At 41.2% G+C, this 15,627-nt stretch overlaps 1 protein-coding gene across 2 annotated transcripts in view; it reads left to right on the top strand.

The window, feature by feature from the left end:
- kcnh2b (potassium voltage-gated channel, subfamily H (eag-related), member 2b) overlaps positions 1-15,627 on the top strand; it is a 374,402-nt gene that overhangs the window by 280,348 nt on the left and 78,427 nt on the right. For both annotated transcript variants that reach the window (XM_032503799.1, XM_032503800.1), the window contains one exon: positions 15,421-15,600. In XM_032503799.1, the coding sequence (XP_032359690.1) occupies positions 15,421-15,600 (180 nt within the window). The remainder of the gene's footprint in view (positions 1-15,420; positions 15,601-15,627) is intronic.

Genomic DNA, 15,627 nt, shown 5'->3' with positions numbered 1-15,627 from the left:
AATAAACTCTGTGTTTAATGGTTGTGAAGTAAGCAACAGATGTTAGCATATTTTGCTAACAAACTCACCATACCCACATTGGAAAGCTAGCTTAGTATTACTTCCAAAGGCCGTAGCATCTCATTAGCTAAATCCATTATTTTGTTGGGTGACAGGTTATGTTATAAGAATACCTGTTTAGGATTGAATTATCCACCCTGTGGAAGCCCAGACGCAATCTCAGTGGCTTTGGCCTGCTGCGTTTTTTAATTACAGTGGTTTTTATTTTTATTTTAGTGACTTCCACAAATTGTTTGATTTATTTTTCAACTCCGACTACGTGAGCCCGTCTCAGTGTAACGTAAAGTTTTTCATGCATGTCTCTCTGAAACGTTATACTGCCAATCACAAACATTATTAGATCTTGGTAGAAGCATGCTGTGTGCTTATTGTCCACTAACACTGGTAAGATTTATTCCTTTAGGTATTGAAATTGGGTCTTGAATGACAAGGCATTTGTCAATACTCTGTCCTTTAGAGGCAATTCAGTCTGTGCCTAAAAAGTAGTAAATTCCCAGCCCAACGCCTTACACAATGAAGGGAAAAATTCTGACCTATTCTGCTCTGGCCCAATCTGTCTATCTGACTCCAATTTGAGTCACTTCACCTCGCACCTTTAAGTTTTAAGTGTTTGTGGACTGGTAGACCAGAACATCAATACTCAGGATTCATCCAGTTACGTTATAACAACGTTTTAGGAAAAGATTTTGAATAGAATACAAAGTAGATTCCGATGCTAGCCCACATCTCGCTATCTTCTCAGGAGACAGATCATCTGAGCTATGTCCAGATGATTAGTGGCGATAGACACCATGGTGGGAGGATGGAGGGACCTGGATGGACTGTGTTGAGGGTGAGACAGTCCTGAAGGAGTTCCGAACCATATAGTATGTACATATAGTATGCCAGATCAGACCAGATCCAGGTCAGACCCCGGAACTCTTTTATCCTCCTCCAGGTTTCCTCCTCCCGCCATGGTGTCTATCGCCACTAATCAGTTGGACATAGTTCAGATGTTCTGTCTCCTGTGAAGATAGCAAGATGCGCGCTAGCCTCTGAATCGCCCTCACTCCCTCCCCCTCCCCCTCCCCCTCCCTTACTCCTGGCCTACAGATTTGTTACTCTAAGATATTTTATTAGATGCATTCTGTTCTAGGTGTTTATCAGGAGCACTTTGCTCCAGTAATTCTGAAAATGTCTTATCTTACACATGCCAGACAAAAGGAGGGAGCAAGGCCATCCCAGGCTACAGGACATTTTATTCTCATACAATATATTTCTTCTACAATAACCATGCATGCTGCTGTATACCCAGATTATGTGCATCTGGCTTTAAGTGTGCATTCTATGTCATGTCAGCATACATACTGACGTTTACATCATTCATTGACAGAATATTTTCATCCTTTGAATCTGGCAGAAAACACCTTTCCTCCATCTCAACTATCCTGCATATTACCCTCTGTCACCTGTTAGATTAACGTGGCCTTTCTGCTTGACTTGCTTGAATTTTTGAACAAAAACTTAGTTAGTCCCTACATATGCACTGGTGATGCATTTGCGCCAGATGTGTCTCTAATCTCCTCCAGAGGTGTGTTCAAATACTGGCATTGAAGTGCACCTAGGCTACATTTAAACCAGAATTCTAATGTGTTTCTTTAATGCGATCCAGATAAACTTTTAGGGTGGTGAGTGTCATGTTTGCATGCAGTTATTGTAACGATTGAATCAGGAGCTTCGTAACCATTTACACCTTTACGAAAGAGACATGATTTGATGTTGCTTTACTTTATGGTTATCAAACAGATGAGCTAGTGCTCCCAAAATAACAACCGTGCGCTCTTCAGTACTGGTGATTCACAGGCACCAGCGCTGAAGAGTCTTGCTAAAGAAAATGAACCCTCTGAAATTTTTATGTGCTTCTTTCACTGTTGTTTGAACGTGGTGCTTGCCAGGACAGACCGTTCTAATACTAAGTATGGGCATATGTGAGCTGTGTTGTTTGACTATGTATGAAATATTGACCAGTTACTCATCGTCAAATATTGACTGTTTGCTGAGGCTTTCTAAGCATCACAGCTGGGGAAAATCAAAGAAATGTATAGCAAAGACAGCAGGTGTTGAGGGAAATCTCAGCTTTTCTAGGCCAAAGGTATTTTGTGTAAGGCAACTTTATTTCTGTAGCACATTTTAGCAACACTGCAATTCAAAGTACTTACATAAAACAGCAATGTTAAACATTAACAACATAATTAGGAGACTATAAAAACAAGCTCAAGTGGAATGAGACAGATATACAGTACAAGAATTGCAGTTGAAGTGCAGTGTATGAAATGATTAGCAAGGCCTCCAGCTGTTTTACATATATTTGTCCTTGGTTACTTTTCTTGGCATATTAACTTGGATTACAACTATTGTTTCAAGTTGTGATTGTTTTACTCCTGTTGGGATGATTTAAGTAGTATTTGTTTTAGGATAAGCAACAGAGCATGAGAATCCACGTCTTCAACGCGCCGCTATAAGAGTCTACAATTACTTGGTTTAATAAAAGGCAGCGTCAAACATTGAAGTCTTAAGCTTTGCTTTAAAAGAACTGATCAGCTGACCTACAGTTTTTTTCAGATATGTGTTGCATAAAAAACTGAATGCTTCTTCATGTAGACCTGTCCCAGATGATCTGAGAGGATCTGGGTGGTTCCTAATTTAGCAGAAAATATGAAATGTATATGGCCTCAAACCATCCAGTGTTTTATAAACCGACAGAAGTATTTTGAAATCATTTATTTGAGAGACAGGGAGCTAGTGTAAAGACCTTGAAACTGGAATCATGTGATCCACCTTCTTGGTCTTAGTGAGGACTCGAGCAGCAAGGCTCTGAATCAGCTGCAGCTGTCTGATTGATTTTTTTTAGAGAGACTTGTAAAGACACTGTTACAGTAGTTGAGTCTACTGAAGATTGAAGCATGGACAAGTTTGATCCAATCAAATTGTTGATTGGTTCATTGCACTTACTCAGTTTTTGTATTGGATCATAGTCCCTGGTGGTATGTGTGTCTTACACATAATTATGGTAACTTAATGGTATGGTATTAATGGTAACTTATTGTGATGTTTTCCATAATCTGAGCCAGTGGAAGCATGTAGATGTCAAACAGAAGAGGTCCCAGATTGGAACCTTGGGGAATGCCGCATGTCATATTTGTCCGCTCAGATGTGTAATTACCGACACAAAGTAGCCCCTGTTCTGGATTCAAACCAGTTTAGTACTGTGCCAGAAATTTCAACCCAGTTTTCCAACCATTCCAGTAAAGTGTTAGACCGTGTCAAATGCAACGCTGAAATCAAGTAACACTAAGACTTCCACTGTCTGTGCTTAAGACTGCTTAAGAGCAGTCTCATTGCTGTGTAGGGCTATTGGAACAAGTACCAAAAGTTGAATATAATTTGAATGGTAAAAGACATGTATACTATTCGAATGCTCAAATTACTGTCTGAATGTGACTTTTTTTAACAAATATGTTGGCTAGCGTTAGCTAATCTCCCCTTTCTCGCCTTGGCCTACCCACATGTGTCACTCATGTCACGTCTTATAAACAATAAGTTAGTTGTGAGATCAAAATTACCATTACGTACTGTCAAATGTCCTAAAATGCCCCCAAAAAGATATCTCCTGGCCTTGGAGTGAGTCATTAAACAAAATGGCAAATCCACGTCTTTTCTTATTTACTCTAATCTCACTCATAAGACTAAAATTGGGGGGGGGGGGCTGACTCGATAAGAACAGCTGCAAATTTCAGTTAAAAACAAACTCAAGATAGTGCTTGATAGCAAAATCATTGTTTAAAAAAGACTGATGTTTAATAAAGCTAGTGTCAGCATATTAAAAGCATTATCTGCCTGTTTTTTTATGGACAGACTGTGTCTGATGAGCACTGGATGTCGAGTGCTTTTTGTTTCCTAGCGGACTCACCATTCTTTTTCTATTATCTATCATAACAGCAATCAAGGAAGCTGTTGGTACACAGAGGCTTGTCCTGGAATAAGTCAGGAGTGCCACAAGCCGTGCAGGCTGGACCTAGACCATATAAATTAGAGCACACTGCATTTTAAATACAAGCAACCTTATCAGTCTGGGGAGACAGAGAATGTTATTGTTGTGGCGGGGGCTACAGTTCCTGGCATTTTACCTTTGGTGATTCTGTCAAGGCAGGTGGACGTCATGGGGAGCAATAATGGGAGTATAGCGAGGGCTAATTTTGGTTCCAACGCTAACAAGCTCCTTCATCTGGCCTGGACTCCAACAGAGGGAAAGGGGGAAAGGGGGACTGGAGACAACTATGACATGGATGTGGTATGGGGCGGTGAAGGAGATGGATCCTCAAAGGCGTTGATGTTGCTGAGGGGGTTAGAGGGGGGGTTGAGATTCCTTGTCTCGGCTCTGACATTGCCCACGGTCAAATCTCTTCTTAGGCGGGGGCTGAGGTGGATCTATGCCACGCTGTGTTATGTCTTCTTGTTTAGAGTCCTCTGTCTCTTGTCCTTGGCATGTCTCTTGTCCTTGAAGTTGTAAGTCTTCTGGTAGCTGTGCAAGAGAAATCTCTACCATTTCCAATCAGCAAGCGGAAGGTGGTTATGTTAGGGAAACTAGGCGCAGGAATTAAGATAACTAACATGATTAACTTTATAAAAAAACCTAAACATGAGGGAGCCAAACAGTTTGGGGCTTTTTGACAATACATGTTTGCAACTATGTGAGGTGTTGCGGGTTTAATGAGCTACCCTATTTTTACAAAAAACGTTGCTAAAGAGCCAAATAAAAAAGGAAAATAATTTTTTTTAAAAAGCTTCAGTGAAAAGTTTTTCGCTGTCAAGTGGCGCCAAAATAAAAGGATTAAAAGGGACCAAATGCAGGTGAGGGCTTTGTAGCTTAAATGGCCCAAAAAGGGTCGCAAACCCCCTTTGGGTTAAAGGATAACGCTTTACCCCGCGTTGGGGGGTGAAACCCATTCCCTTAAAAAGAGGGGTTTGCAGTCCCAAAAAATTGTAAAAGCCTTAAATAATAATAATAATAATAACAATAAGCCATCTCCATCTTTTGGGGTAGAGGGCCCACTGACAAAACGACGGGTTTCAGCAGCAAAAAGTCCGTCCATTCAGCTTTGTTTGCACATTTGACCCGGGTCCTATGGGAGCGAGTAGGGGGCGCTGCCATAATCAGGATTTTTTCTCCCCTGTCAGAACACCATCCCTTGGGAAATGCAGGGCATTAGAGTTTACAAACAGCTTATACATTTTTACACCAAAACACCCGGCCCGGGGAAAGTGTTGAAAATAGGAGCAAAGCCCCGAAGCAGAGCTATTTTTTTTTATCTGTAGTTCACAACACACCCCCACACACAAAAACCCACCAACACACACAACCACACCCAGGCAACACACAAACCCCTCTGCGGGCACACTCCCCAGCCATCCGGGGGAAAGGAGGGGAAGGAGAGAGAGAACTTTTTCACTTTTTAGCTTTTTTTTTTTTGTATCTCGTCCCCTCGGGTCTTTTTATCCACCTTCTCTTTTCGCCCAATGGCGTCTTTTCCACCCCCTCTCTCCTTTTTTCTCTCACCTTTTTTTCCCCCCCTCTCTTTTTTCCCCCCTTCTTTTGGTCTCGTTTTATAAAACCAAACTTATATGTCAAAATGGGTTTGGGGAATTCAGCTTGGCCCTGGGAAGTCCCACACAAAAAACACAACACCAGACACACACACACCAGCCCAAAACCCCAAAAAGGATTGGGGGGGAGTGGGGGCTGGGGGCTGGGGCGGAGGAGAAGGGGGGGGGGAAAAGGGGCCCAGTAGCTTTGTTTGTTTGAAATATTTTAAACGCCACCAACACGCTTAGAGCGCTTTTAAGGCAAAGCTATTTAGTAACAAACCTTTTTGTACATTGTCACAATTTTTTAAATTTTGGGGCAAAACTTTTTAAAAATTACAACACTTTTTTGGGAAAACTTTACTTTACAGTAGACAAATGTCTAACACTGTCATAACTGGGTGCACGTCATGAGCGTGATAAAATTAGAAAGGTGTTAGATCGTATTTTGTGGCATTCGTTTTTTTGCAGAAAGTTGACAGTTTTTGGGGGGGGATTTTGAAAACTTTCATTAAATTTAAAATGACTTACCAGAAGTTGGTCTGACAGTTTACAAAAATTTTGTTTGGGAGGGGTTTTTTAAAGACAACTACCTTAACCCGGGAATTTCCGAAAATGTCAGTATATATGTTTACAGTCATAATATGCATGACAGCCCTTTTGGAAATGTCCTGTACACATTTATCTGACCAGTGCTAGAAGGGTCTCTAACCTGAATCCGAAGTCAATTTTTCATTACAAAGACAATTTGGTAATTCACATTGATGTCAAGTGCATAATCAAACAAACCCCAAAAAATTTTCATACAAAAACCAAGGGCACTTAATGACGAAGTCAAAAAAACCGTTTTTAAGGTTTTTGACCGCTCATGACAGTGTCACGGCACAGTTATGCAGTTTTGTCACGATTTGTCGATACTGAAATAAATGTTACCAAAAGTGTTGATAATTGATTAAAGTTTGACCCAAAATTTTAAAAAGTGACTGTACAAAAAGGGTTTTTGTTACTCAAGCTTGCGTTAAAGGGGCTTAAGCGAGGGGGGTGGCGTTTGATATTTTTATTTGGTTAGACACACTCTGACAGCGTCCGTCATGTTAGACGGTGTCAGTTACAGTTGCATCGTATTAAGTGGACCCCCTTTTCTTAATCGTCTAAAAAAAATTTTTACCCCCAAAATTCCAATTATATGAAAAAATAGTTTTTGCTTAAACACAAAAATATCCCTAAAAGGGAAAGAAGGAAAAAATTTCAAAGCAAGAGTTAAACCTTTTTTTGTCCTTCCGGGTCAAAAAAAGACAAATTTTTACTTTGTGTGACTTTCAGATTTTTTTTTTTTTTTCAAACAACCCACTACATAGTTCACTCTACTTTTTTTGGGAATCTCGGTCAATAACCTCTTTTTGTCTCCTTCATTGTAACAAACGGTAATCCTGATCCAACAGTTGCATTTTCGGGACAATCCCCTCTGGGAAAAATTAGGCCCCCAAGCAAACGCTGTAGGTTTATTACACTTTTAGCCCGGGCAAATTCTTTTTTAAAGGAAGCGGTTTTAAACCTCCCCCGTTTAAAATGGGTAAAAAAAGGGACTCTCTGCGATGTGATTTGAGAAATGAGTATAATCGGATCAAATTAAAGGATAGATACGCTAAAACCTGGGCCCCCCTTTAAAATTTTGTTGAAAAAGATCCCCCCGATTGATTAAATTTCCTTTTTCCCCAATTGATATATTATATTGGTATGAGTTACAATGTTCCAGTCGAGTAGTGTGGAGTTAGGGAGGAATTTAGCTATATTTTGGGACCCCCCTTTTAGTTTAGCTTTGGATTGGGGTTGGGGGGGTTGGTAATTTGTATTTTTTTTTTCTTTAAATAAAAAAATTTAAATAAATTTTCAACAACAACCCTCATTTTTATAATTGGGGCCTAATATTTGAGTTAAAAAAACAGAAATTTGAATTAATTTTACTAATAGTTTTGTCGGTAAGAAAGGACAAATTTTATTTAAAGAGCGTTTTAAGGAATCCAACCTTGTTTGGTAATTTTTGGTTAAAAAAAAACCCCAAATTTCAGATAAACATTTTTTAAAAGGGGTAAATCGACCCGAGAAACAGGGGGGTTTGAAAGGAGTTGTTTTAGGGATTTTTAAACCTTTTTATAGGTATGCCCTGATTAGCATTGCCGCATGACGGGAGGCAAGGATGGACAGACTTTTAAAAAAAAAGGGTTAAAATGAAAGAGCGAACCAAAAAAATTTTCCTTTTTTTTCCACATTTTTTTCATCCTTTCGAAACCTTACCCCCAAAGCCTCCCAAAATTTGGCCCGGGGATTAGATTTGATAGCTGTATCTCCCCAAAGTAGCCTTGTCCTTAGCAAAAAAACTGGATAAGGAGGGGCCCCAGGGGCTGGTAAAATCCCCCAACCCCCCGATTTTTTTATTTCAAAATGTAGACTCAAACATCCCTGCTCCAATACATAAAAAACCAAAAATGGGGCCCAGAGCTAAAGGTGTACCCCTCAAAAACATCTGCTATACGGGTCAAACAGGAAGCGATTGGAGGTTAGTTTGTTCCCCACGATGATAAGCGTTTTCCCGGAGAGCTCGGGGTTTTTGGGGGTGTTTTTTTGAGCAGAAACAGCATTTGGTAACCATCCCCTTTATTGAAATTTTCTCCCTTCATTTATCAGGTGGGAGAAGCAGCTTGCGGGTATGGTTAATACTGGTGGTTGGGGTGTGTGTGTGTGTGTGTGTGTGTGTGTGTGTGTGTGTTTTGGTGGGGGTGTTGGGGGTTTCACACGGCGGGGTGTGGGTTCATTTTCTAATTTGAAAAAAAAAAAAAGGCATGTGCTTAAAATTTCAAAATATTAACATTTTAACTAGACCAATTTCCTGGGTGAATAACACCACGGGAAAGTGAGGGGGGGGGGGGCATTTGTAGAAACCGCCCCCAGAATGCTTGAGCTGATGAAAATGTTTAAAAACCCCTTCCCCAAACCCTTCCCTAATTGGAAAAAAAAGGGGCCATTGAAAGGAGGAATTAACGGGGTTAAAATCCACTAAAATTGAGCCGTGGTTTTTAAATTTGTATCCTTTGTTGCATGTTAAATTTAAATTTTTACAAGCCCCACTCAAGACGCTCCCAAAATTAATCTAAAATTTTGAAAAGTGGAAGCCCCAAAAAACCCTCAGCCCCCCCCTCCAAGCAATGCTGCCGGACTGCCTTCAGCTTGCCCCGCATTTTTTCAAAAAAAGGGGTTGGAGAGGGTTTGGGTCTTCTAATTTTTTATTTGACCCTCCTGTTGTCTTCAGGTCAATTAGACTCCTTTCCAAAAAGTTCACTACTTTCATTGACATTGTGTGTTTTTTCAATTTTATAGCATTTGGTGAAAAAAACTTAGTATGAGAACTTTAAGAAGGTGTAAAAAAAGAGAGAAAAATGTCAATAAAAGTGACTAAAATGTGAACAAATGTCAAATAAAGTAACAAAAATGTCAAAAAATAAGTGACAAATGTAAAAAAAAAACTAAAAAGCTTATTTTTTTGGAATAACCTACAAAAATGTCAAAAGGTTCAGACAAAAAGTGACAAAATCATTGAGGGGAAAGCCACAAAAGGGTCAGAAAAGATAACCTTGATAAAAGCGTTTTCATTTTAAATTTTGACTCATAAAAACTAAAGTTTTCAGGTCGGTGGTAAGACAAGCCGAGGGTTAATTGTGTCTGGCACCTTTGTTTTTGATCAGACGCAACCAAAGAAAGATTTTCTAAGCTAGAGGCAGCTTGCACCAGTAATTATTGATAAGGCTCTGACACACCACCCCCCATTACCGGCCGTGGGACAGTCTGGGGGGGGGGGGTCAGTGTCTCGAGTCTGGTCAGTCGGAGGAGCCGTCGGCGTCCATTTTGGCCGATTAGATCTGTTGAATCAGCCAGTGGGCAGCCGGACTCAATGACCAATCTGATTGGTGGAGTGCGAGCCCTCGACTAGCGAATCAGTGCACGAGAAAACCAGACCTGACAACACCAGTATCTTCTCATTACTAGCCATCGTATTTTCCTCCGAGTAATGACAACAGCGATCCTTCTTGACTACCATCAACACTCTCTGATGAAAACAAGACTGAGTACAGACGTTCCTTCATTTCCTGTTTTGATTTTACAGATTAGCACCGCCTTCTGTTTATGGAGACATATTACGTCTCACGCACGCTACACTATCTGTCCCAGTCTTCTGTTGCACGACTAAAACAACGTACACACCTTCCACCAAAACAAGTTCCTTCCCGAGGCTGTTTTGCAGCGGCACCGGGGCTCCGTCCGACCCCATGCCGATTGTGATTGGTTTAAACCAAGTAAAACCGGAGGATGTTTCTCCCCCTTCCCAGAATGCTGTGTGGACTAGCCAGACCCTTTTCCGCAGCGCTGTGGAGGAAGGTCTGGCAAAGCGAGACTAGGTGCATGTGAAACACTTAATCTTTTTTTCATTTCCTTTCTCTTCTCTCCCTATATTTTATCTTTCTATCTTTCTTTTAATTTCCTTCTGGACTGTGTTTACTCTTCCTCCACTTCGGCTTAATTGAACATTTAAAATCTTTGGTGCCACGGTGTTGTATAATATTAACCATTTTTGTCTTTGGAACAAATGTATCCTATCTTATCACTTTTCTCATTTAAGCAAAAAAACAAAACAAATACTACTACTACTACAACTACTACTACTACTACTACTAATAATAATAATAATAATAACAATCATAATAATAATGAGAATCAGAATAGACTTCTAAAATAGTTATATTCTCCTACCAGTGGGCAGAAAGTAAAGAGAAGATGACCCGTTTGATGGTTTGTATCTGACATCTTGGGTTGAAATTTGATTGATCATCTTCTCTTGTCCTTTTATCTGCTCTCCTATCACTCGAAACCATACAGTGTCATATAATAATACATAATAAAGAATAGAGTTCAGTTTGCATGTAGCCTGTTCTATACTGCCCTACAACATGAATGACTATTTTTAACAGATAATTGAGAAAACTCAGTACACTTAAAGGAGAATTCCGGCCAATATTTTTGTTAATCTTTATCGCTTTACGTACGTGCGTACTATGCAAAAGTGCCTTTGTGCATCTTAAAGTGCCCATATTATGAAAAAAACAATTTTTTCTGGGATTTGGGGTGTTATTTTGTGTTTCTGGTGCTTCCACACACATCCATGCTGTTTTGAGTGAGATCCGGTTTCTGAATGTTCTCTGCCTTCAGTCTCCGGGTGAGCTGGTCAGAATCTGCACGGCTTTCTACGTCACTAGCCGAGATGAGGTGGCTAACCGTAGCATGCTAGCGCTAGCATGCTAGCTCGTTCTCAATGGCAAAACACTGCTACAAGACACACTAGTTTATACAGAGCCCCCCCGGGGTCAACTGAGAAAAAAAAACTAAACCGTGCACACGGATTGATATTGCCAATAAACGTGATCAAATTAGGAAAGATATTCACAGATTCAAACTTCTGGGATCAAGTACTAAATAGCGAAATCACATTAAATCCCAAATGATGCATCTTTAAGGTCTAGTAAGGTTAACATGAGCTACAAACTATTACTGAGCTACCTACTGGCAGGATAGAGACAGGGTAGGGGAATTTAAACAATGTCTGAGTTGAAAACGCATACTGTTGTCACATGGAGGCCCTGTTCATGTTGCACAGATATTTTTATTGCATTGTGTGTCTGTTAAGAGGCACAAAGGCACTCGAACACATGCCCCTTTACCGGCCGTTTTAGCTCAGTGGAAGCTCGTACATGTAGCTGCTACTCATCGTTGCCAGCACCGATTCAGGTCGGGGCTTTTTCAATTCAAAGTACACGCATATTAACGATCAACATTTTGACAATCAATAATTATGTAAAAATTGGCCGGGATTCTCCTTTAATCCGACCTTCACCCGGTGTACCAGATGCAGTCCAAGCAAATCCCCATCAGATTTAGGGATGGATGTCAAACTCCTGCAAAAATGATGCAGAATTTGCTGATGACACTGCTGTCTGCTGGAACCCCCCCCCCCAATCTTCACCCTCCAGTGCAGTCCAAACTCTGCCCTATCTGCACTTAAATGTGACTTGACATCTGCACTCTTAACAGTCCTCATGGCAATGATTTTTAGTTTCACACAGATGGCTTAAAATAACCCGCAAGATACTCCAGGAGGGAAAGCGCAGCTGTGGGCCAATCAAATGAACTGTGTGTGTGTGTGTGTGTGTGTGTGTGTGTGGTGTGTGTGTGTGTTTGTGTGTGTGTGCTCACACTTGTAAACGTGTTAATGTATGCTGTCTAGACACAGTGTTAATAATGCTATGAGATAATGCTAGGTATCTGTGTGCCCTTCAATTGCACACACATACAGAAAATGTGTTTTAAAAAATGGCAATCAATACAGTTGCCAAGAAAATCTTAAGTATTCCAGTATCTCTATGAATAAAATACCAGTGCAAGTGGGATTTTATGCAAGGGACTTTCATAAAATCCATTCAATTCATAAATACTTGAAAATAAAGTCTTTGAAGAAGCCAGAAGCCTGGCTTTGATATGAAAAAAGCTGGCTCAGTTACAGAGAGGATTTACGCTGAAAATATTCATGCCACTCTTTAATAAATAAAGCAAATGATATCGTGCCTAATCTTGGTATCTATAAGAAAAACTCCTTAGGAAATACGGAAAGAATGAGATGTGGGATGAGCCGCTTGCACCAGATGTTCTAGGGATATAAGTAAGCACATAAATGTCTGCCCTTGGTGAAGAAGAGACGGACAGCGGAAAAAGAGAAAGAGGGATAATTAAAGTGGGAGCTAGGATGAAGGGCGACTGATAGAAAGTAAAAAGTGTAAGAGAGAGAGAGAGAGGGATGAAAAAAACGGGCCACACAAGCAGGAGAAGAAAGGAAGATGAGACGGGAAGGATCAATGTTAACAGAGGAATGAAAAGGGACTGGGCGGCACGCTGCGTGGAAGGAGAGAAGGAGGTGGAAAGACGGAGTGGATGGAGGACATGAGCCATGCAGGGAAGAAAACTAGAAAGAAGAAAAGAGGAAAGATTCAGCAGGTCAAAGGGAGGGCAGGGAGAAAAAGGAATAACAGACAAGAGAAATGAAAGTTAAATGGAGTGGATTGAGAAAAAAGACCGGGAAGATAGGACTCAGAATCCCAATCATAATATCAGAATTTCAAAACAAGACTTTCTTTTAAAGCTTTACCTTGTCCTTTTTGATTCTGGTGTGTTTTTTCATTTTATTATCAGTGGGATTCATGTTGGAACTTGATCGTTACACACTGCTCACCCTCTGTCCCTTCTCTGGAGAGTGTGTCTGGACTCTGGCAGTCTGCTGTGTGTCTATTGGTCTGTTGCTCTGGTGCTCAATTTTTGCTTTAAGTTTACAGCAATTAGTTGGAAAATCCTACATGGTCACACCGCGTAGATGCAGAGTGGATCATTTTGAAAACAACAACAACATTGACATCTTTTAGAAATGTACAATGGACAATGGGAAAATATATGTGAATAGGCATTTTCACCAATGATTTCTGACTTCTGAAAGCTAGTTTCTGCCCCCCCCATGAAGAATTCTAAATGATGACAACAACACTGTTGGCGCGTCCACATGATACAAGCCTTCCGTGATCGCGCACCCAACCCTCCCCTCCTCTCCTCCACAAAGTTACTAGTAGCCAAGGAGGACATGGAAGACTTCGCTTTAAAAAGAAAGTATCGTTTAGTCCTCCAATTCCTTTCTGTCCCTTAAAACTCAGGGGGCTATGCATAAAATAATACAAAACACACTGTAATGTGAATAATGTGACAACAATGTGTGTCTGTTCTAAACTATCTGGCTCTATCGTAACTCGCACACTATCTGTATAGCACATACTACTATGTAAAGCTCATAGTGTTCTTTTTAAGAGTGTGTGTGTGTGTGAGAAGTAATGATTCACCTATAGGCTAAAGTTGTTGGTGTTGTATCAGATTGCATTTTATTTTAAAGCATTTTGATAGTGATACATGTAACAATATGGCAGCATTATTGTCCACAATAAGCCACCTTAGCTGTAATGCATTCCTCCATTCATGCATTTCTGTTATTCTACTGTTTATCGGGCCATACAACAGCACACAGAGAAGGTCAGGATAATCTCTCTTCTGGATTTGTCACTTGTGTTCCATAGCTCAGTGTTTCTTCTGCCCTCGGTTTTAGCACAGCATCCAATCTTCTGCAGTTCACTGTGTGATTCTATAGAGCAGAGACCCGAGGCAGGCTGTGCTAATGCGTCTGTACACTGATTCATTCCTGCTCTCGTCCAGGGCGAGCAGTGCAGGCGATGGAATACATTACTGCACGTTAAGCTACTTAGAACTGCTCCGTAACACCCGAGATTTCATTCATGGTGTGTGTTTGTGTGTGAGGCGGGAGATGGAGGGAAAGGTTTGTGTGTGTGTGTGTGTTGTGTGTGTGTGTGTGGTGTGTGAGGCGGAAGATGGAGGGAAAAGTTTGTATACGTGTGTGTGTGTGTGTGTGTGTGATTGTTGTGTGAGGCGGAAGATGGAGGGAAAAGTTTGTGTGTGTGTGTGTGTGCGTTGTGTGTGTGTGTGTGTGTGTGTGTGTGTGTGTGTGTGTGTGCGTATATATGTAAATGTTTTGGAATACAGTTATATATGGGGGCTTGTCACTTGTCCATTTGGAATCAAAACCCTCTTGTTAGAGCCGATGTAGTCCATATCCACAAACTTCCACTTCTGGGACTGCTCAGTTGCCGCCGAAAATTTCGTCTTATGTCTTTTTTTTTTGCCGGATGTCTGTTACCTTCCTCTTTCTTTGTGTTGTAATTCGAACCTCCAGTGGATTTCTGAGGACTCTGGTTACCTGCTGCTCAGATCTCTGCAGGGTAAATCCAGACCGCTAGCTAGACTATCTGTCCAATCGGAGTTTTCTCTGTTGACGACTAAAACTACTTTTGAACAAACACAAGTTCCACCAAAACAAGATCCTTCCCGAGGATATTTTGCAGCGGCCCCAGGGCTCCGTGCATGGCCTCGCCCATGACAATTGTGATTGGTTTAAAGAAACGCCAATAAACCAGAGCAAGTGTTTCTCCCATCCCAGAATGCTCTGTGGAGGAAGGTCTGGCTATGCAAGACTAAAGCCACTGTTACAGAGAAATAGAGGATATGACTCTGTGTGTGTGTGTGTGTGTGTGTGTGTGTGTGTGTGTGTGTGTGTGTGTGTGTGTGTGTGTGAGGGGTGAACTCGCTGCCTGGGAGGGTGACCTTAAGAGGGTCGGGGCCTTCAGAACAGCTCTTGTCATCCTCAGAGGACACTAGCTCTATCGCTGTAATTGCAAAATGCTGTTAGCAATGGAATCCAGCACGCATGTTATGGAAGTCAATGTATATTTCATGGGTTGTGTGCAAAACGTCTGTGTGTGTGTGTGTATGTGTGTGTGTGTTTATAGTATGCATGTTTGCCATCTCATTTTCCATCACGTTGTGTAAACAGTCTCATAGTAATACAGTGTACTCTGTTTCTCCCTTCTCTCCTCCCCTATAGTTTGAATGTAACGTTCATTAATATGAAAAAGCTGCGCACTAAAGCTTTATGTGGTGTGTGTGGATTGTTGGAGCAGATGATGCAATCTCATTTTCTGTGTGAATCAGACAATAACGTTTCATCTTGTCTTATCTTCTCTCCCTCAGGTGCTGTCTCTGGGTGCCGATGTGTTGCCGGAGTACAAGCTCCAGGCCCCCCGCATCCACAAGTGGACGGTGTTGCACTACAGCCCGTTCAAGGCGGTGTGGGACTGGCTCATCCTGCTGCTGGTCATCTACACCGCCATCCTGACGCCCTACTCAGCCGCATTCCTCCTCAACGACCAGGTGGGCTCCCATCTAGGGACACAATCA

Source organism: Etheostoma spectabile, chromosome 22 (genome assembly GCF_008692095.1).
Source record: "Etheostoma spectabile isolate EspeVRDwgs_2016 chromosome 22, UIUC_Espe_1.0, whole genome shotgun sequence".
Lineage (NCBI taxonomy): Eukaryota > Metazoa > Chordata > Actinopteri > Perciformes > Percidae > Etheostoma > Etheostoma spectabile.
Note: the sequence above shows the minus strand (reverse complement) of the source record. Positions and strands in the feature narration are given on the sequence as shown.